General features: G+C 35.9%; 1 protein-coding gene and 1 pseudogene across 1 annotated transcript; both read right to left on the bottom strand.

The window, feature by feature from the left end:
• Nucleotides 1-200: 200 nt before the first annotated feature.
• LOC115452257 lies at nt 201-8779 on the bottom strand. The gene is made up of 10 exons (XM_030180729.2): nt 8721-8779; nt 8325-8534; nt 7758-8196; nt 4564-4586; nt 4233-4463; nt 3790-4095; nt 2133-2143; nt 1077-1104; nt 694-924; nt 201-558 (listed from the first exon to the last, which is right to left on the bottom strand). The coding sequence occupies exons 1-10, from the start codon at nt 8730-8732 to the stop codon at nt 316-318; spliced, it is 1734 nt and encodes a 577-aa protein (XP_030036589.2). The 5' UTR covers nt 8733-8779; the 3' UTR covers nt 201-315.
• A 2885-nt stretch (nt 8780-11664) lies between these two features.
• On the bottom strand, nt 11665-21336 carry LOC119190802 (annotated as a pseudogene).
• Nucleotides 21337-22661: the final 1325 nt, after the last annotated feature.

The raw sequence follows: 22661 nt of genomic DNA, 5'->3' as shown, positions 1-22661 counted from the left end.
TCGCGACCGGCTCCATTTTTGAAGTCCGAAATCCACGCGGGCGAAGCTGCGAGCGGAAGCTAGTATTTAAATATTGTTACAGATTAGAGAATTTTATTTGAACCGATTCATCTATGAACTGTACTTTGGCAACTTCTTTGATGTATTGGTGGATATCCATTTCTTTTCAACCAAATATTTTATTGTGAAAACAAATATTGTAGTATTTTTTGTTCAATAGTTTATTCAGTTTTCATACAATATGCATGGCAAAAAAATTAAGAAAACATTTTATCACAAGTATTTGGCGATAGCAGATTGACTAGTTATAATTGTTTAGTAATGATGGTATCCATGAGCAGGGGCAGCAGGGTGCACGGCGGGGGCGGAGTTGTGCACGACGGCGTTGAAACCATTGTGGGCATCAGCGGAGTAGTCGACCTTGCGCACGGAGCCGTCGGGCTGCACCAGGGAGTAGGAGCCGTGCACGGCGTCTCCGTCGCGGCTCTCGTGCTGGGACTTGTGGTCGCCGGTGTGGGGGTCAGCCACGGAGTAGGAGAAGTCGTATTTGGGATGAGCCTGGCATAATAATAGAAAAAATATCATAAATAAATTCGGGACTGATTCCCTATAAAGATTTTGCAGATACTCTGCAGTGTTTAAGTTATACAAGTATAATTTTTTTTTTATTGTATAATATTTCATTCGACTTACGTATTCATCGTGGCCATTGTAGTAAGCAGCAGGAGCGGCGTAATGCGCTACGGGTGCGGCGTAGTGAGCTACGGGTACGGCGTAGTGGGCGACGGGAGCGGCGTAGTGCGCTACAGGGGCGGCGTGTACAACGGTTTCATCATGGCGGACGATGCTTTGGGAAGAGACAGCGTGTCCGTGGCCTAAGAGTCCAGCGTTGGCCGCGGCCAGAATGGCGCTGATAGCTACAACCTGAAAATGATATCATTCGTTGTTAGAGATAAATAATTATTGTTGGTCAAGTCATAAGTTCATACTTATGTGATTAATTTGGTATGCAAAGTAATTATTTAAGACTAATGACGGAAAATAAGACAAACATATATAATAATTTTATAACTTACTTTGGTAAACATTTTTGGAATTCTAGTTCTACAGTCAAATGCAGATTGATGTCAAACGTCTAGGTGTATAGTTTTATAGAACGTGGTTGGCACATATTAATCGCGGTGGGGCAAAGAAATGTTTGCAAGCACCTTGACTCTAACTTTGACATGCACTCAAGGCACTGGACTTGATACAAATATGCGTGACGTAGACGTTCGCGAATTCGATAAATACAATTGAAATGATTTAATTATTTGCTGACGTGAGAATGTAACATTGGTTATTGATATCTTACTAGTGTCGTTTTACATTGATCCCTGTTTTGTAATTTTATTGAAATTATTGGTTTATTTTAGTTGAATTTCATTTTAGTTACGAAGTAGGTAACCATTAATTCTCTTCTATTAATTTAGTTTGCAACTTTAGGTATTATTTTGTAGTCCATTTAAAGTTGAAAAATAGTTGTGTAGATAAGGTAAATTAAATATATCATTTGTAAATAAGGTATATTATGATATGGGCATTCAAAGGCGTTGGCCGACGGAATAATATAATATATTATACTCATCTCTGTATTACATATTGTCTCACTGCTGGGCAAGTGTCGCCTCTACTACTGAGAGGATTTAGGTTAAGTTAGATGAGGTTAGTAGGACTTCACATACCTTCGAAATTATTTTCGAGAACTTCTTAGATATGCAGGTTTGCTCATAATGTTTTTACTGTTAAAGCAAACGATAATTCACAAATAATACACACATAACTTTAAAAGAGTCAGAGGTGCGTGTCCTTGGGTTTTGAACCTACGCACATTCGTCTCGAGAGTCCGTTCCACTCCCAGGCTATCGCCGCTGTAATGAGAAACACTAATCCTTTGCTCATGCCGTAAAGGGAGCATGAAATATAATAGTCATAATATAATTCCTTGGTTTTACTATCCTGTAAAGCTTGTCCTTTAAATTAAACCATACATTATTAAAATCAAGATTTATTAGCTAATTATTATCTAGTTATAATATTACACTATCTATACTTATATTATAAATGCCAAAGTAAATCTGTATATCTGTTACACGTTGAACCACTGAACGAATTCATTGAAATTTGTTAGGGTGTAAGGGTGAACCATAAAAAGGACTTAGGCTACTTTTTATCCCAGATAAAAATACAGGGCTGTTATCCCGGTAAAAGTTTATCACGCGGGCGGTGCCTAGAGTAAAAGGTAGTAGACTATATTAGTGATATAAACCTCAGCGTACCGCTCAGAAGTTAATATGCCTCCGAAAAGTGGCAATATATTTTTTCAGGTATTTTTCTTAATAAGATAAACCAATGTTCTTTCGCGAAGACTATGACTAGACCTTCATCTCTTTAGACGGTACATGATTATTTCTTCAAATAAATGTGCGCAATGAAATAGTTTTTACGGAATATTATTACGATTTCTTTTGTTTTTTTTTAATTCTTAATACATTCATTCTATATATTATTTGATAGAACGAATGTATTAAGACAAACAAAAGAAAAGACAGATGAGACAGAGAAACTCGTTATAATATTTCTAATAAACTATTTCGTGACGAACATTTCATTTGAGAAATACTCATACACCTACCCTGAACGTTACTAAACATATATAACACATATATATGATACACGCAGGGTTTGTATTGTTATATTATGTTTAAGTTCGCCGGAGTATATATGCATTGTTTATTTGTGCCACCAGAACAGCGAGATAATAATAATTCTGTACTACCGTTTAAAGGAAATTGTAATTATTGAGCATAAGACTGAGCATTTGAAATTTCCGGATACGAAATGCAGTGGCTTATGACGGTTTTTTGTAGAGAATTCTCCAGGGGCGGGTGGTTTAACATAAGTTTACGATCATAAAGTCCTAACCATTTCTCTTATTAAGCCTAGTTGACGAAATAAAAAAGAAACAGTAGACTAAATATTTTCTAAAATAATAAAACTTTTATAACGAAGTATGCACACTTTATATTTTGTAATATCTTTGCGGCAATTTATATGTGTTATGTATAATTTAAAAATCCATTTTAAAGTTTAGGTGTTAAACCTTATGTGTGTAGTTTCATCACTTAAAATAATTAAAGGGCTCATTGCATTTGTTTTGGTAACAATATTCATATAAAACATTGCAGTATTCATTTTACATAGTGGTCAATAAACAATAATGGATTGCGTTTACAATTACACAGAGCCCACGTATTTGCCTAGACATTTTAAAATAATAATAGGCTCGTTTTTCAACGTAGGCCTGACCGAGTAGTCTAACAACAGCTAATGGCTGAATGGCGTTAAAAAAAATCAATGGACAAGAATTGATGACCCTTCGACATTCAAAATAGCTATGCTGATGTGTTCGTTGTAGTTTTATTATTGATTGCTCTATCCATGTTATCAGTTAAATGAAAGATAATGTTATAACGAGTAAATTTCTTGCATTTAAATTACTTATGAGTACCGGATGAGTTTTGTATTAAGAAAGATTTGTTCTAGCTTTGGTCAGGTCACTTTTTTTCACTTATTTTTCATTAGGCGACCATAATAATGTACGATTTATGTATAGTAAATAACGATTTTTCAAGGCTTATTTCATCGTAGCTATATTTTATTATCTTTTAAACAAATACATTATGTAAATCTTACAAAAATATTTGGCGATTAGAATTTGAATATTTAATTTATTGTTATTACTTAGTAATGATGATAGGCATGAGCGGGAGCAGCGTGGACAACGGGGGCGGCGTGGACAACGGGGATGGCGTGCACGGCGGGAGCAACGTGTACAGCGGGGGCGGGGTGTGCGGCCGGGGCGGAGTTGTGTACGACAGCGTTGAATCCGTTGTGGGCGTCAGCGGAGTAGTCGACCTTGCGCACGGAGCCGTCGGGCTGCACCAGGGAGTAGGAGCCGTGCACGGCGTCTCCGTCGCGGCTCTCGTGCTGGGACTTGTGGTCGCCGGTGTGGGGGTCGGCCACGGAGTAGGCGAAGTCGTATTTAGGGTGTGCCTGCAATAGGAAGAATAAAGTTTATTGTAAATAAGCTTAGTTCACTACCTCCATATATACCATACATGGTAAAATATTCATAAAAAATGTAAAAAGATAGGTGTTCACATAATCAAAGTCAATACAATGTTACTTACGTATTCATCATGACCATCGTAGTGGGCTGCAGGGGCAGCGTAGTGGGCGACGGGGGCAGCGTAGTGGGCAACGGGAGCGGCGTAGTGGGCAACGAGAGCGGCGTAATGCGCTACAGGAGCGGCGTGTACCACGGCCTCATCGTGGCGGACGATGCTTTGGGAAGAGACGGCGTGTCCATGGCCTAAGAGCCCAGCGTTGGCAGCAGCCAGGAGAGCGCTGATAGCTACGATCTGTAAAACGAATAATCATACAAATTTATTGATGTTTGAAATGTTTTAATTGTTATTTTGTACAATATCAGTTTTTGCTTTATCTTTTCAATTAACTCACTTTGCTGAACATTTTTGATTGTGCTTTGGAACGGTTGGGTGTAGATTGATGTCAATTGTCCGGGTGTATGTTTTTATAGATTGTGTCGCACTCACTGGTGGGGCGAAAAATATGTGTAAGCGCCTTGACTGTAACTTTGACTAGCGCCCAAGGCATCGGGTCGATATTTAAATATTCGTGACGTGCATTCACTAATTTGTCTTATAAAGATATAATGTATGTTTTAATTATTTCTTAATTTGCTTATTTAATTAGTAATAGATGTAGCCTTGAATTTTTTAAACTCAGTTATGCAAACATTTTTGTTGATTTGAATACAATTGTATGATGGGTGTTACAGCATACGGGTATACAAAGTAATTTGGTGCAGAGTTATTAATATCATAGTTGAGGGTTGTAAAATGTTTGTTACTTTAATATCAAAAGTCGGTGCATAGTTAAAATAAAGCATTATATATATATTCATGTATTTATCTAGCCCAGCTAGTAATTTTAACTAGTCACTGACTGCAGAATTGGTAACCAGTATATAAATAATGTTTATTTTTTTTTTGATATTGTAGTTTTTGAAGGCGGTTCTATTTTTTGTTAAAAAGTTTTTATTTTTTGTATTAGTAAGAAATAATACTGTTTCGATGTCGTAGTCATGTTGCGAACGCGGTACTACTATCGTGCTGCGGTGTTACCTGTGCCTACCCCAGAAAAGGCGAAAAGGTGTTATGCTATATTTTACAGGACGTATGTAAGAAGTAGACTAGAACAAACCCAACGCAACTTAAAAAGTCGATAGAAAACAAATTTTGCAATTTCGTTTAGTAGGACGACATACTTATTGAATTAAAACTATTTTTCGGATTTTATCGCGCTTTTTTATAATATAATTTTCTAATTATATTTTAGTATATTATATTCTAACATTTGCGTAAACATAAGAAATCATTAGATAAACTTATTCCTGATATTTTTGTTTAAAATCCAAACTACTAAACTGATAAAAAATATCCAAATCGGTTGATAAAACTTATCCATTCAAATATAATATGTGCAGACTAATAACTATGGCAGTCTCTATCATTAGTTTATCGATCTTATTAATATTAAATTGAGTACAGTGTGACGGATTTGAATTTTTGACAATCAAGACGAGTGCAAACACCAGTGCACAAAGCACCATTATAAGTATTGTCTTACAACATTCTCATTGTAGGAATTGGCTTATAGGTTGAAAGCGTTTATGTATTTGGGATGTTTTTTTAAAACACGTTCTATGTTCATTATTGGTGAGAGTATTTAGATGGAATTCATTAAAACTAATGATTGATGTTAATTTTCTAAAGTTACAAGAAATGCTGGAATTCATTTTATAAGATTTTATTTTAATGATACCTATGAATAATAAAAAGTGAGGTAGGGATAACATTGCTTATGCAAATAAAGTAAGAGGTCCTATGACGTTCTTATATTATTTGTTACACTATAAATACACAAAAATCGGTCGGTTAATATAGTATTGCTATTATTTAAGTAACTTTTAAATATATAAAAAAAAACATTTTCTCTTCTATTGATTCAATGATTGTTTATTATCTGCAATGTGTTATACAAAATAAAGCTATTAATCAACGAAGCCTTTAAAAAATGCTATACAACTATTTAGAGACACACAAGACAAAAAAAATTGCTTAAATGCAGATTTTTCAAGTAAAATATAATAAGGTGAAGAAATCGTGTGAAGTAAATACTTAAGTTTAACATTTTTTAACTTAACTTTTTTTAAATTAAATATTAATTAATAAACAAAATTCTTAGTTTTGTAAAAGTAATGAAAACTAACATTTTGGCCTTTCCGGTATAAAAATGAAATTTTCGGTGTAATGGCTGATTTTTTTTTAAATATTTGGAATATTTCGTATTTAATAGCATTCCAATGCTGCTGAGCTTGGCTGTATTTGTCTGCTTTTTAGCCGACTTCAAAAAGAGAGAAGGTTCTTATTTTGGCGTGTTCTTTAATGTTTGTTACCTTAAATCTCGGACATTTCTTAATCAATTAGGAAAAGTCGTTTTTTTATTTGAAAAAATATACTTACAGATTGGTTCCACAGTTTTTTTTAAATAGGTTCAGTAATTTGGTTTTAAAACTAAAATAACTGGAATAAGTATGTCTACCAAGTAGATGAAATTGAGAATTTTGCTTTCGCGTGACTTTTAGTTGTTTTGCGTTGGGTTTGGTTGAGTTTACTTCTTATAATATTAATACTGGTCCTGTTTTATCTACGGGTACACTGCGATAGGACAAGTCTCCTTTGTTACTGAGAATGTTTAGGTCGTAATCTACAACAATAGCCTAGAGCGGATAAGCAGACTTCATATACTTTCGAAATTCTTATGGAGTATTTCTTAGGTATGCAGGTTTCATCACCATGTTTTCTTTTACAGTTAAACAAAGCGAAAATTTACAAATAATACTCATATAACTTTAGAAAATTCAGTGGTGTGTTCCTTGGGTTTTGAACCTGTTGACATTCGGCATCTCGGCAGTCCGTTCCATTACGCCATCGAGACAATATATTTTTTACTAACAAAAAAAAGCAAAAAAAAAGATTTTAACAAAAAATTAAGCCGCCGTTAAAAACCACTAAAAATCAAAAAACTAATTTAACATTATCTATATACTATTTAGCAATTTCGGAGTCAGTGACTAATTCTGTCGGGTATTTATGAGGTTAGTTTCAAATGAGATCTGTTTAAAATATACATTTCATTTTTTGATAGTAAATTATGTGTTGTTAAATATTCTGTAGTATTTTTTTTCTTTTGTACATGTTTCCTTTCGTACTAAATTCGTACGAAAAGAAATATATAGTTTCGGAAAAATAAGTTTATTTTTTTAAGGTGGGTAAAACTCTTTTCATTTATTTTTTTCGCTTTTACAGATACACCGGACGAAAATATAAGACATTAACTTATAATTTCAATAAAAGTTATTATTTCCCGTTACTATTGGAAAGAATTTTTTTTTTGTGAGATTTCGTATAATAAATTAATATTTCCTACAAGAATTTGGGGTAATTCAATTTGGTAGATTAAAAAGACAATGTAATTTTTTCCTTTATTTTATAAGTGAAAACTAATTTACATGAAGGAAAATAAATATTTGGCAGTTAAAATATCACTAATTTATACGGTTCTTATTCAGTAATGATGGTAGGCATGAGCGTGAGCGGCGTGGACAACGGGGACAGCGTGTACAACGGGAGCTGCATGCACAACGGGGGCGGCGTGGACAACGGGGGCAGCGTGTACAACGGGGACAGCGTGTACAACGGGGGCGGCGTGGACAACGGGAACGGCGGCGTGGACAACAGGGGCGGCGTGAACAACGGGGGCGGCGTGGACAACGGGGGTAGCATGTACAGCGGGTGCGGGGTGCGCGGCAGGGGCAGAGTTGTGCACGACAGCGTTGAAGCCGTTGTGGGCATCAGCGGAGTAGTCGACCTTGCGCACGGAGCCGTCGGGCTGCACCAGGGAGTAGGAGCCGTGCACGGCGTCTCCGTCGCGGCTCTCGTGCTGGGACTTGTGGTCACCGGTGTGGGGGTCAGCCACGGAGTATGAGAAATCGTATTTGGGGTGAGCCTGAAATAAGAAAATACTTTGATTGGTATGTATGACAATAATTGTTATTATTGTACAATAGAAATGGTGAGCACTAATTATAATAATTAATAAAAGATCTCATTATATAGTTATATTATGTGACTTACATATTCATCGTGGCCATCATAATGAGCAGCGGGGGCGGCGTAGTGGGCGACGGGGGCAGCGTAGTGGGCGACAGGAGCGGCGTAGTGGGCTACAGGGGCGGCGTGTACGACGGCCTCATCGTGGCGGACGATGCTTTGGGAAGAGACGGCGTGACCGTGGCCTAAAAGACCAGCGTTGGCCGCGGCCAGGATGACGCTGATAGCTACGATCTGGAAGTTATTTTATTAATTATTAATATGTTTATAATTCGCATTGTTAAAATCCAAATTTACGTTGCAGATCATTGCAGGAATGTATGTGAAAAAATTACTCTATTTAAGCAAACTGTGACTTTTAAAATCAAAGCTAGGGCTATCCCTAATTAAATGAATATACTGGTCTTAAAAATAGCTTACTTTGCTGAACATGTTGATTGTTACTGTTTCAGATACAGATTAATATCATTATGGACCCGCAGTATGTATTTATAGATTGTTGTATGCGTACGATAATTAACGGTGGGGCGAAGAAATGTCTGCAATGACCTTGACACTTAAACTTCCACTCAATATGTTGATTATTTTTCGATAACGTACTGTTAATCGATAGTTATTTTATTATGCTGATTAAATATTTTATTAGTTGGATATCGGTTGTTATGACTTATAGTTTATATGAGATTTTATAGTGTTAAGACCTGTAAATATTATATTTTTATTGGATAAATATATTATGACTGCTTCGATGACGTGTTTTACACATTGTGTACGCTGGCAGATATCTAGACGGATACGTAATTTATTTTATTTATTTATCCTAGCACCAGTCATATGTGTGTGTGTGAATATGTCAAAAAACCTGCATCTTTTCAGTCTTAGCAATTTCACCAGAATTTTGTGAGATTTCAACATTTTTTACCTTGTTTACCTTAATGTCAAGCTAAAATAAGAAACTTAATTTCTTAATCAGTAATTTCGAGTGTAGGTTCTACTTTCTGAATAGTTATATAAGTATAGTTTTATTTGGAAACTTTTAGCCCATCAGTTTCCCTTTTGTATAGTAACTAGAGAATTTGTATTAAACTATTTGTATATTACTGTATTTTTAATGTTTACTAATTAAGTATAAATTATCATCATTACATTAAACTTTTGATTTTTATTTCTTATTTAGGAATTAAGTATTTCTCGTTTATATTTTCGCTTCGCTTTAGAGCTTGTGAGAAATTCCGATCTTCAGATTTATCCTCTACCAAGGTTTTTTATTATTGAAGGAAAACATAATGAGCAAACCTGCATACCTGAGAAGTTTTTTATAATAATTTCAAAGTTATGTGAAGTCCACCAACCCACATTAGGCCAGCCTAACTCCTCTCAGTAGTAGAGAAGGCCTGTTCCCAGCAGTGGGTATATAATACAGGGCTGATATTATTATTATATCTTATTTTTTTTAGAGTTTACTTGTACCACATAATGTCCACTGTGAATAAGAGGCAAGTCGTGCATGTACATATGTAATTAGTACATATGACACTGAATCAGGTCGGTACCACCTGATATGCAGCTGTTACGAAATTTAAATTTGATGAAATATAATTTATGAATAAGCTGATTGTCGATAATTACTTGTCAAAGTATATATATATTTTTTACGTAGCAGAAACAAAATATGAACATTTATTTTGTGTAAAATACTGGAAATCTTTAATCATCAAAGTTAAGTTGAACAGAGTCACCAAAATATTTTTACTCATAGTACAAGAATCTCAATTTTTTAAATTCCATCCTTTATTATTCTCTTAATTCCAAAGTATTGTAAAGGTAGGTAGGTTAATTTGCAAGGAAATGGGACCATCCTACATATTGAAGTTCAAATTAGACAAGTGGTTCATATAAAGTAAAACAAATTGTGTCTGCAAAAGGCGTGAAAAAATGTGTTTCACCAGTTGTTATGGGATAAGGAGTTGATTTTTTGTGCATCCTATATGTCATAAACAGGTTTGTGCCGATATAGCGGCATTAATTTCACACATGATCAGTCATAAACTTGATTGCCTTGATGGCGTAGTTGTAATGCGTACGTGATACGAATACCAGTATGGCTACTGCGCTGAGATCCTAGGTTCGAATTCCAGGTCAAGATAATAATGATTATGAATGAGTGTTTCCCTTTTAAAAAATTACTAAGACGCAGCTTGGAGTCAAGAACTTGGCGGTGTGATACCCCCGTGCCTCGGATAGCAACGTAAGCACGTAAAGCCGTTGGTACGGCGCCGAATTTCTCTCCAGTCACGTCGGATTGCCTCCTCAGCGGACTATGAGAGTGAGGGAACTGGGAGTGCACTTATGTATTGTGCATACACTTGTGCACTATAATATCTCCTGCGTATCTGGCTCATGACCGTTGAGATTGGCCGCCGTGACTAAAATTCGGCTAGGAGGTATTAATTAAATCAAAAAGACAATATTAAGTAAAAACTAAATATTTTTTTAAATTAATTATATTTTTATGATTACTGATTACTAGCCATGACTATTAATGAAATTATTATCGCTATGTCATCGCCACCTTGTGAATCAGAATTGTTAAAACGGTTTTTACAGAATGATAACGCAAATCATAAATTATGCGCGAATTTAATCCTATTTTCCACCTGAATAATAATATTATGTTATTTAATTCCATTTACCATGGAATGTTTTTAGTCAACAAGGTTTGTACTAGTCGCTTTTATTTTTATATTAAACTGAATGACGAGACGAGATTTCATTAAAAGTACTTGTAAAAATAGGCGTTCTTATCGCTTTATAGCGAACTCTTCCTGACAGCTAACTTTGTAGGAATAACTAGGTATTACATAAACTAAAGAAGAATTGTTAAGAATTTAAATCATATTTGGTGTAGCTTGCGACTTCGCTCGCGTGAAGTCTTTCCCACCAAGTCTTTCAAACAAAAGCCCTTAAAATAAATCCTAACAATTTTCATCCAAATCCGTACAGTTGTTACGTTTATTCCTACCAAACATACAAATATTTACACAAAATTTTGCATTTAAATACGAAGTAAAAAAAATTATAATACGCTATTATAAGTTTCTGCGTATTCATTTTGTCATATAGAAGTATAAAAACTATGATGGTGTAATAGACTAAGCAACTAGAATAATAACGGTTTGCGGTGTAACATAAAAGGATATTTATATTTTATATGACTGTGAAATGCAGATGTGTTTATGACTCGTACTTCGATTTAGATATTTAGTATTTCATATTAACTCAAATTCATATTATTGTGGTACTTAATGTAAAAATATTAAAATGAATATTCGTGGTTGATAAATAAATAATAAAACAAAGTAAATATTAAAAAAAAAATTTTATTCGTGCAAACATATTAGTATTTACAAAAACAAAAAAATATATTTGGCAGTTGTAATTTTCCTAAGTTATATAGTTGTTGCTCAGTAATGATGGTAGCCATGAGCGGGGGCGACATGGACAACGGGCGCAGCATGGACAATGGGAGCGGCGTGGATAACAGGGGCAGCGTGGACTACAGGGATGGCGTGTACAGCGGGAGCGACGTGCACAGCGGGGGCGGGGTGTGCGGCAGGGGCGGAGTTGTGCACGACGGCGTTGAATCCGTTGTGGGCGTCAGCAGAGTAGTCGACCTTGCGCACGGAGCCGTCGGGCTGCACCAGGGAGTAGGAGCCGTGCACGGCGTCTCCGTCGCGGCTCTCGTGCTGGGACTTGTGGTCGCCGGTGTGGGGGTCGGCCACGGAGTAAGAGAAATCGTATTTGGGGTGAGCCTGAAATAAAAAAAATGCAGTTTAAGTTACATCATCTTAATCGTACCTGCATGTACCATGAAATCAGCACATTTTTATGTATTATTTTTACTGGCTTCTATTTCGAAGTATCTTATATGTATCTTTTTAGTACTTACGTGTTCATCATGGCCGTCATAGTCAGCAGCAGGGGCGGCATAGTGGGCGACAGGAGCGACGTAGTGGGCGACGGGGGCGGCGTAGTGGGCGACAGGGGCGGCGTAGTGGGCTACAGGGGCGGCGTGTACAACGGCCTCATCGTGGCGGACGATACTTTGGGAAGAGACGGCGTGTCCGTGGCCTAAGAGACCCGCGTTGACCGCGGCCAGGAGGGCGCTGATAGCTACGATCTGGAAATTATTATAATAACAAATAAATATTTTTAATTACTTTTTGGAAACTTATAATGGATCTAGAATTATTGTATTGCCGCAGTATTGAATAAATGGGTGCGATATAGTATTTTAATACCGGCCTTAATTATTATTTTAACTAGCTTTACGAGTTTTTGATATAAACTCTATATCAGAAACTCGTTATTTAATCAATGAAAAATAAAAAGAAAGTAATAAATATTAAAGTATGAGTATATAAAAAATAGCTTACTTTGCTGAACATGTTTATTGACAGAGTATCAGATACAGATAGATGTCAATTATGGACCAACAGTATGTTTTTATAGATAGTAGCACGCATACGATAATTAGCGGTGGGGAGAAGAAATGCCTCCAATAACCTTGACTTGCACTCAACTTGTCGGTATTACATTTTTCACGATAAGTACGAGTTAATCAATTATATGTCCGGTATCGATTAAATATGTTATAAATTTAAATAGCGTTTGCTCACGACACCGCCTTGGTAAAAGTCCGTTCGTCACAAAATAAAAGTCCTACTTAGATTTTTTCTGAATAAACGTAATCTTTATGTATGCGAAAATCATTATCTAACATTAAAATATTTCGACGAAATTTTTTATAATATTAGTAAAACAAAACTAAAAAAAAAAGGAAGTAGGTCATTAATTCCTAAAGATTTCCAAGATTATATAGAGTGGACATTGGGAGGAAAATTTTTGTGCTCATGCGAAGGTTACTCCATCTGCCGTAAAATAGCAAAACACCGATATACTTTCTTCATATTTTTTCCGTACCGTGATTTACAAATTCATAATGCGCATATTAGCATATTTTCTGTTAATAGGGTATTTTTGTATTAATATCTAAGGACTCTGTGACATCTCCTCAAACGGACGTTTCAAATTAAACAACGACTTATTACCAATTAGTATCAAGTTCTGGAGCACAAATTTGGTTCTGATGTCCGGTCTATAACTAACTATATTATTTAATGTCTTAGTTAATTCCAATGTTTAGTGCCACATTATATATACTTTTTACGCGTTAAATTTATTATAATATATCTTAGTCAATACTTTTTTTTACAAAAGTTTATATCACCGTACTCTCCAATAGTTTCGATGGTGAATTTATGAATAAATCTTTTTATAATTTATAGCTTAATTCTAAGCTAACAGTGGCGAAGGGTGACATTTTTCCAAAATGAATCCGACACAACATATAAGTACTAGTAATATGCATAAATGCGGTTTGCAAATCGTTCTAATGAGAATTAAATTTTTCATAAATTTCGAAAGGGAACCCGACATGAATCGGGTTTGGACCCTTCGTTTCTGTAAGCTAATATAAATTCCTAATGTGCATATTGTAAGAAGATCGGTCGTTGGTAATTTTGTTAAAAGTTAATAAAATAATTATGAAACTATTTTGTAAAATTATCTATGTGTCATATTATTTATTTATATACATACCAGCATGTAATTATAAACTCTGATAGCTCTAAACTACGTCGTCATATTGATATGATGTTAAGACACATAATTCTCAGTAATTACAAAACTATATAAAACATTAATATAAATAAGTTGACACCTTTATTGCCGACGAATTAAAGAGAGCCGCGACTAGTGACGACATTCGTCTATTTGCAACGTCATTTATTGGGGAGATGGTCGCTGTTAGGAGCAAGTCTGCAAGACTATCGCCATATCAGGCACAAATTCTTGCTTCAGATAAGTATTTACAGATTCTTTTGTTGATTGACTTGAAATCGAACCCAGTTTACTGTTTACTACCAAAGTTCACTGCTATTAAACGAAGGTTTAGTTAATTAAATCACAACGTACACCTATTATTTTTTAAGGTGTGACGACCCGAAAAATTATACAAAATTATTATAGATACATTCAAATGATGTATTTGTTAAAAAAGTATTATTATCAAAACTCATAAAAAACAAAACACTACCTTACTTCTTATGTTATCTTGCTCTTTCTAAAATTATAAATGCGAATGTTTGTGAACATTTTCAGATGTTTGGATGTTTATGATTATTAGAAGTAAATGCAGTAATTCCTGAATGGATTTCCTCATAATTGTTAAATGGACATAGTATGTTTCTGTTGACGCCATTTTTTTGGTGTATCGGACCCTGCACTTAATATCGGGGTAAACGTATAAATGGGATACTGGAATCCCTCGGCGTAGCGAGTGCAGGAGCCTGGAGGATAGTTCAGAGGGGATATCTGGGGGAGGGACGTGTAGAAGAAGGAAAAGGAACTCTCTAAGGAGGGTCGGAGTGGAGAAGGCCAATATATGTTGACAACCACAAAGTATACACACTGAACTGTGTGCTTGGAGTCGCGGCAAATGCTCTACAGCATAGAATAATATAAAACATCGGTAAAAAAGCAGAGTTTTTCAAAGCCTGATTTAACTTGGGATAGTAAATAACACAGATAATTTTGATGCGCCACCATCAAATATATTGAAAACATTGACGATTCTACCGATTTAAAATTAATTTACGACACGTTCTGCACAGTTGAGAGTGGATAGCTTTTGCCATTATTAATTCGGATAACTAACCTAGTTAAACATTGAAGATTTGTTTAAAAAATGAAGAAATTAAATACATCAGATATTTGTGAAATAATAATATTATTATAATACAAAAAAAAGCGGCGATAGCTTAGTTGGGTGTGGAACGGACTGCCAAGACGAATGTCCGCAGGTTCAAATCCCAAGGGCACACACCTCTGACTTTTCTAAAATCATGTGTGTATTCTTTGTGAATTTATCGTTCGCTTTAACGGTGAAGGAAAACATCGTGAGGAAACCTGCACATCTGAGAAGTTCCTCTAGAGGAATTTCGAAGGTGTGTGAAGTCTACCAATCCGCACTAGGCCAGCGTGGTGGACTAAGGCCTAATCCCTCTCAGTAGTAGAGGAGGCCCGTGCTCAGCAGTGGGCAAGTATATAATACAGGGCTGATATTATTATTTAACGGTGAAGGAAAACATCGTAAGGAAACCTGCACATCTGAGAAGTTCTCTATAGGAATTTAGAAGGTGTGTGAAGTGTACCAATCCGCACTAGGCCAGCGTGGTGGACTAAGGCCTAATCCCTCTCAGTAGTAGAGGAGGCCCGTGCTCAGCAGTGGGCAAGTATATAATACAGGGCTGATATTATAATTATTATATTATAATATCAGTTTTTAATTCTGTATAGTTAGATCTTTGGGAGAGGCCCATGTTCGGTAGTGGACATCCTGCGGCTAATGATGATGATGATAGTTCGATATTTGTTGCTTTATATCATAAAACAATTAATGGCTTTGGTTAAAACTTAGCTAGGAGAAATATAATCCAAACACTGAATGCAAACATGATAACTCAGCAGTCACATTTTAAAAATACAACTATTTTTAATAAGATGGAGCATGTTTATCCTCTCATATATTATAAAAACTTTTAATAAAATAGCATCATTGTGATACATTTTGTGGTTATTTACTATCTGTTTTAAAATTATTATCTGTGATAAGGTTTTTCATTATTTTGTATTAATATTTATCAAGATTTTTATATGTAGTTATCAAGATTACACGATTAATAATAGAGTAAATATATTTTTATTTTTTTTCATTTTATTGTTGTAAACATATTATTCACAAAAATAAAAACAATATTTGGTGGAAGACATTTCACTAAGTTATTTAGTTATTGCTTTTTAGTAATGATGGTAGGCATGAGCGGGAGCAGCGTGGACAACGGGTACAGCGTGTACAACGGGGGCGGCGTGTACAACGGGGGCGGCGTGGACGACGGGGGTGGCGTGAACGACCGGGATGGCGTGCACAGCGGGAGCGACGTGCACAGCAGGGGCGGGGTGTGCGGCGGGGGCGGAGTTGTGTACAACGGCGTTGAATCCATTGTGGGCGTCAGCGGAGTAGTCGACCTTGCGCACGGAGCCGTCGGGCTGCACCAGGGAGTAGGAGCCATGGACGGCGTCTCCGTCGCGGCTCTCGTGTTGGGACTTGTGGTCACCGGTGTGGGGGTCGGCCACGGAGTAAGAGAAGTCGTATTTGGGGTGAGCCTGGAATGTTAAAGTATAGTTTATTAATGGTATATTCTCACATTGATGTTGAAAGCATATATTAATTATTTATATAATACATATCATATTAACGTGGTAATATTAATATCTATCATTCGTTTTCACCATAAAATGATTTATGCTTCTTACTTTAGCTGTAAATCTAATGCCAAAATTAGGCATCTATCGTCACTGGTTAAATTTTGCGTCTATATCTATATATCTATCCGGCATTGTCATGAATTTTATTGTTTAAATTAATAATAATATATTAATGGAATGTAACTTACGTATTCATCGTGGCCATCGTAGTGAGCGGCGGGGGCGGCGTAGTGAGCGACGGGAGCAGCGTAGTGGGCTACAGGGGCGGCGTGTACAACGGCCTCATCGTGGCGGACGATGCTTTGGGAAGAGACAGCGTGTCCGTGGCCTAAGAGACCAGCATTAGCTGCGGCCAGGAGGGCGCTGATGGCTACGATCTGCAAATAAGTAAATTACATTAATTATTATTTAAATTAGTGTTATAAAAGTTAGGGTATGGATAATGTAGCAATGAATTTAATAATATCTTATTAATGAAGTTATTAATTATTCTGTTTTATTTCTTAAGTATTATAATGAGTTTCTAGTAATAATACGAAGAATTATAAATCTTTGTTTCAATTATTTTACCATTATTTAAAAAAATGCTTACTTTGCTGAACATGTTGATTGATACTGTTTCAGATACAGATTGATGTCAATTATGGGCCGGCAGTATGTTTTTATAGATCATTACACGCGTACAACACTTGGCGGTGGGGCGAAGAAATGCTTCCAATAACCTTGACTCTGTGACTTACACTCGACTCGGTGATACATTTTTAAAGATAAGTTACCGTTAATCGATAGTAATTAATAGTTTTGTCTGGTGTTTATTAAACGTTTATACTGTATTAGTATTTGCTAGCAAAGTTTTGTTAGAGGTTCAGTATTGCTTAAGCGTATTTTATTATTAAATATAATGGTACTTTGAAAATGTTTAAATTAATTACAAATATTTATTTTTTAAATAACCGGTAGCACTATATGTGTTTTTATATTTTCAACATTTGTTTATATATAACCGAAAAAAATGATAAATTTATAACTGATTATAGAGTTATATTTGAGAACTTTTTTAAACAACTAATGAAGTAATAAATTAATCTGATCTTACAAATTATATAAATTTGAAAGGTGTGAATATGTTTGGATAGTTGTTAAAATTAAAACAGCAATTGCTGAATGGATTGATACTGATAATGTATCCATAAAAATAAAAACACAACCACAAACACACATTACGCTTTTAACCCCAAAGGTGTAGGCAGAGATACAACTAAGGACTGTAGTTTGCGTCAAGTTCGAATGTTTCGTCCCATGATGTGATAGGGGGCAAACCTATCACCAATTGAGGTACCAACTCCGGGCTGATAGTTAACAGATTTGAACCAGGGAACTCAGAGAAGTGGTCGTTTCGCGCACGTAATGCAGCTACGCCTCCGAGGCGGTCAAGACTTATAAATTATGTCTTTGGATTTAAATATAACCTGTGTTTTCCCGGTACAAAGTGAGACTTTATTCCGGGAAAATTCTTACGAAAATTTTTATTCTTCTTCTTAAAAAAAAAAATAACAGTGCGTAATATTTATTACTAAGTCTGTATGTGTTATTGATCTATTTAAATGAATAATATGATCCGGTCAATCAAAGCTAAAATTGAATCCGCATGACGCGTAATGATTGCAGATATATGTGGTAGAGAATATCTTTATAACATATTCTCTCTCTAAAAAAGCGGCGATAACCTAGTTGGGTGTGGAACGAATTGCCGAGACGAATGTCCGCAGGTTCAAATCCCAAGGGCGCACACCTCTGACTTTTATAAAAAAATCGTAGTATTCTTTGTGAATTTATCGTTTGCTTTAACGGTGAAAACATCGTGAGGAAACCTGCACATCTGAGAAGTTCTCTATAGGAATTTCGAAGGTGTGTGAAGTCTACCAATCCGCACTCGGTCAGCGTGGTGGACTAAGGCCTAATCCCTCTCAGTAGTAGAGGAGGCCCGTGTTCAGCAGTGGGCAAGTATATAATACAGGGCTGATATTATATTCTCTACCACAAGTTTGTTTATGAGCGGCAGTTTCTCAAAACTGACAGACAACACGTAATTAGCTTTAAGACGTGTGTTTAGAACACAGATGTATAAAAGGCAGTAAAAGCGCACACCTTAGGTGAACATTAAAAAGGATATTTGAAGTTCAACTTATGAAAGGTTTGTCTTATGCGGACACGGTTAGTAACACGAGATATAGTAGTTTCTCCTTTATTATAATATTGCTTGAAATGGCAAAGGTTGTTTTAAAATTATAAATAATTTATAATAGCTGTTGCTCGTAGATTTATTCGCGTTAAAAGCATTTTCCGCTACAAAAGTGCCTAAAGTACTTTACCGATCCATACCGCTATCTGTATGATGCAAGCACCATTTATTTAAAAATGAGATAAAAAAAAACCTTTCCTACAAAAGTAAGTGACCAGGATAAAATATGCTTGATGTGTTAACTCAGGTTATGGTCTATGTTTGAGCCAAATTTCATCCAAAGCCGATCACCTATTGTTGAGTTTAGTTCTTACAAACATCCAAATATACAATCATTTCAACAACTTCTGTATTTGTAATATTAATAAGAGAGTAGGTAATATTAGTAAGAGTAAGATTAAAATTATGTTAAAAGTCTTTTTTTATATAAAAGGATACGAAAAGAAATTACTACTCTGGCTTGCTGTGAAATCAAAACGTGGTCGACGAAGTGTTGGTGAATTGGATTTATTATAATTTATCTGCCTCAAGCTTGGGATGATAGCAGGTTTTTGTATTATGTTTTATTGTTTACCACGCAGATAGATCAAACACCTCAGAGTTTTGCTTTACTTTACTTACTTTGACTATAAGTAGAATGGTATTTCATTAAATTGATTAAATCGAGGCTAAAGTAATGTTACCCGAGATTTCAAATACCCGTAAAACATAGAAAAAGTCTCCAGAAAGAAAATTATGCCGAAAAGGGATAATATTGAATACTTATGTGATTTGCTTCTAAATAAGGCCAGTGGTTAACCTATAAAAAATATAATAATAACGTGAACATTCAATTCTAAATCAACCCCACAATCAAAGAGCGCGAGCCACATTTTGGTGTCTATGATGATGGCAATGATGATGATTACTATAAACGGTATTAAATGCTACCTCTGGGTCAACAGTGAAAATGGACCGATCAAAGTATATTTTTAAGATACGTTTATCAATGACTTATTTTGATTAGTTAATTATTGACATGGCTCAGAAGTTAGGAAATAAGAGGGTTTATTGAAAAATGTCGTTAACAATATTAATAAAAAAAGTGCCTTAGGATGGATACACATGTAGGTGACGCATAAACTGCGATGCTCTTCATCCGCAGAATTTTATTTTTTGATGGGATGGGAGATTTACAGTATAAGATGGATTTAAAAAAATTGCATTAGTATTAGAATAATATTTAAAGTTGATTGGGAGAAAGTTAAAAAAGAATCACTTGTGATGTTATAGAGACTATGATGCGCTACAGACCAGTAGTTCCATAGCACATCTGTTTCATTTAACGGACAGTATACCTAATGGGATGAAATCATTTAAATAAATTGAATTTTGTTTAAAAACTCAAGTGTTTTATTTACAGAGGAATATCCTCTTACATATTTACAAACGTGTACATAAATAGCTACAAAACGAATCACATATTTGGCGGTTGAATATTAACTATATATCGCTTATTGTTAATTAGTAGTGATGGTAACCGTGAACGGGGCAACGTGCACAGCAGGGGCAACATGTACAGCGGGGGCGGCGTGTACGGCGGGGGCAGAATTGTGCACGACGGCGTTGAAAACCATGGTGCGCATCAGCGGTGTAGTCGACCTTGCGCACGGAGCCGTCGGGCTGCACCAGGGAGTAGGAGCCGTGCACGGCGTCTCCGTCGCGGCTCTCGTGCTGGGACTTGTGGTCGCCGGTGTGGGGGTCGGCCACGGAGTAAGAGAAATCGTATCTGGGATGAGCCTAGAATAAAAACGTAGATTTTTATAAAACACATGTAATCATTTATGAAGGGAAAATATATGTAAGCGATTATAAACGTCATTTTTTTTGTTTCTTTTAATTCCACGTGACTTAGGCCCTAACTTCTATTTAAAGTTCAGATATGAATGACTTACGTATTCATCGTGACCAGCATAGTGAGCAGCAGGAGCGGCGTAGTGAGCTACGGGAGCGGCGTAGTGGGCGACGGGGGCGGCGGCGTAGTGGGCTACAGGTGCGGCGTAGTGCGCTACAGGGGCGGAATGTACAACGGCTTCATCGTGGCGGACGATGCTTTGGGAAGAGACGGCGTGTCCGTGGCCTAAAAGACCAGCATTGGCCGCGGCTAGGGAGGGCGCTGATGGCTACGATCTGAAAATTTAATTAAAACTGTTAAATTAAAAAACATTATTTTATAACTATTAAATAACAAAACAACCTATGAATTCAATTGCTTATTTAAATAGGAATTAAATAATGGGAAAATTTAATTACGAAACAATAAATAAAGGATTTCCTCGTTAAAATTCACTAGAAATTATAGAATACGTATAAATATTCTGTATTTCCTGCCAAACTCACTTTGCTGAACATTTTTGGTAGTGCTGTTGAACGTTCAAGTGTAGATTGATGTCAATTGTCCCGCGGTATGGTTTTATAGAACATGTCCACGTGCACACGCACTAGCGGTGGGGCGAAAGAAATGCGAGTACCAACCTTGACTGTCTATGATATGCACTTACCGCTTGAAATAGATACGATTTCGCATGACACCAACTTCTTGATCGACATGTGCAAATAATATAAATAAATATTGTTTAGATTAATGACAAAACCTCAACTTGCGGGTTTGCCCGTATGAAAATGATTTATTGGAATAAAAAATCTGCTACTTATTCGTTTTTTTGATATAAAAAGGAATTTAGGTGTATGTTGTTACAGGATTTGGTTTATCTATATACAAATTTTATTTATATCTGTTAAGTGGTTAATGCGGTAATTTGAAACAAGCATCTTTACTAACACGCGAATTTATAAATTTAATTGGTTAACAAGATTATAAGAAACAGTTTTAAAATGTATTTTTTAATCCATGATCTCAACGGAGATCTGTCAGGTACGCAGGAGATATTATAGTACGCAGGTATGTGCGCAATACACTAATAAAGCTCAATTGGTTTAACTGTACTGCGCTGGTGAAACGCACTTGGTGACTCGTCGATATTTCTTCTGTTAGCCGGTAAAGCACACCGCAAATGGGGGATGTTGGCTTCCAGAGATGTTATGAGTTTGATATAAGTTTGGCTTGAATTTATAAGTCTATACTTATAATAAAGTCCTAGATTTTTCATTAAATATAAAAAAAGGTTACTAGGAGTCGCGAGGATTAAGTAATTAAAAGTAGTAAAAAATAAAAATCGTCTATGGCTCTGTTTTATCTAATGTTCGTTGGTAAGTAACGCTAAAATTACTAATTAGTTTAAAAATGTAATTACTGAAAAATATTAAGGTTTATTTTGTCTACCACATAAAGTAAATCAGTGACAGGGGTTCATACAGGAGAGACTGGCCACAAGTGTCGTGCGTGTTGTGTGTTACGGAGAGATATATCTGGACGGACGGACAACAAAGTGATCCTATAAGGGTTCCGTTTTTTTCCTTTGAGGGTACGGAACTCTAAAACGGAAACTTTATAGGATAATTTTGTTGCCAGTTCGTCTGTCCGTCCGTCCGTCAAGATCCTTTTGCTGAGGAACGAGCGGAGGTATTAAGCTGAAATTTATATTAAATACTCAGGTCTACTGTCCCTTAGAGTTGTAGAAAAATCAAAAATCTAAGCCGCCGCAATCAAAAGATACGGCCGTTTACGCCGCAAATTTTTGAAACTGGTAAGGCAATCAAAACCTACAAGGTATTTCTCGTGAACTCAGAAA

The sequence above is a fragment of the Manduca sexta genome, chromosome 26 (genome assembly GCF_014839805.1).
Source record: "Manduca sexta isolate Smith_Timp_Sample1 chromosome 26, JHU_Msex_v1.0, whole genome shotgun sequence".
Lineage (NCBI taxonomy): Eukaryota > Metazoa > Arthropoda > Insecta > Lepidoptera > Sphingidae > Manduca > Manduca sexta.
The sequence above is the reverse complement of the archived record's forward strand: the minus strand, read 5'-3'. Positions and strand labels throughout refer to the sequence as shown.

What these genes read in the sequence shown, in the direction of transcription:
- LOC115452257 (XM_030180729.2), bottom strand. An exon ending in ATGATGGCCACGATGAATAT is followed by an intron (nt 8,197 to 8,324) that starts GTAAGTCACATA and finishes TTCTTATTTCAG; the next exon opens with GCTCACCCCAAATACGATTT. An exon ending in TCATGCCTACCATCATTACT is followed by an intron (nt 4,587 to 7,757) that starts GAATAAGAACCG and finishes ACCGTTCCAAAG; the next exon opens with CACAATCAAAAATGTTCAGC.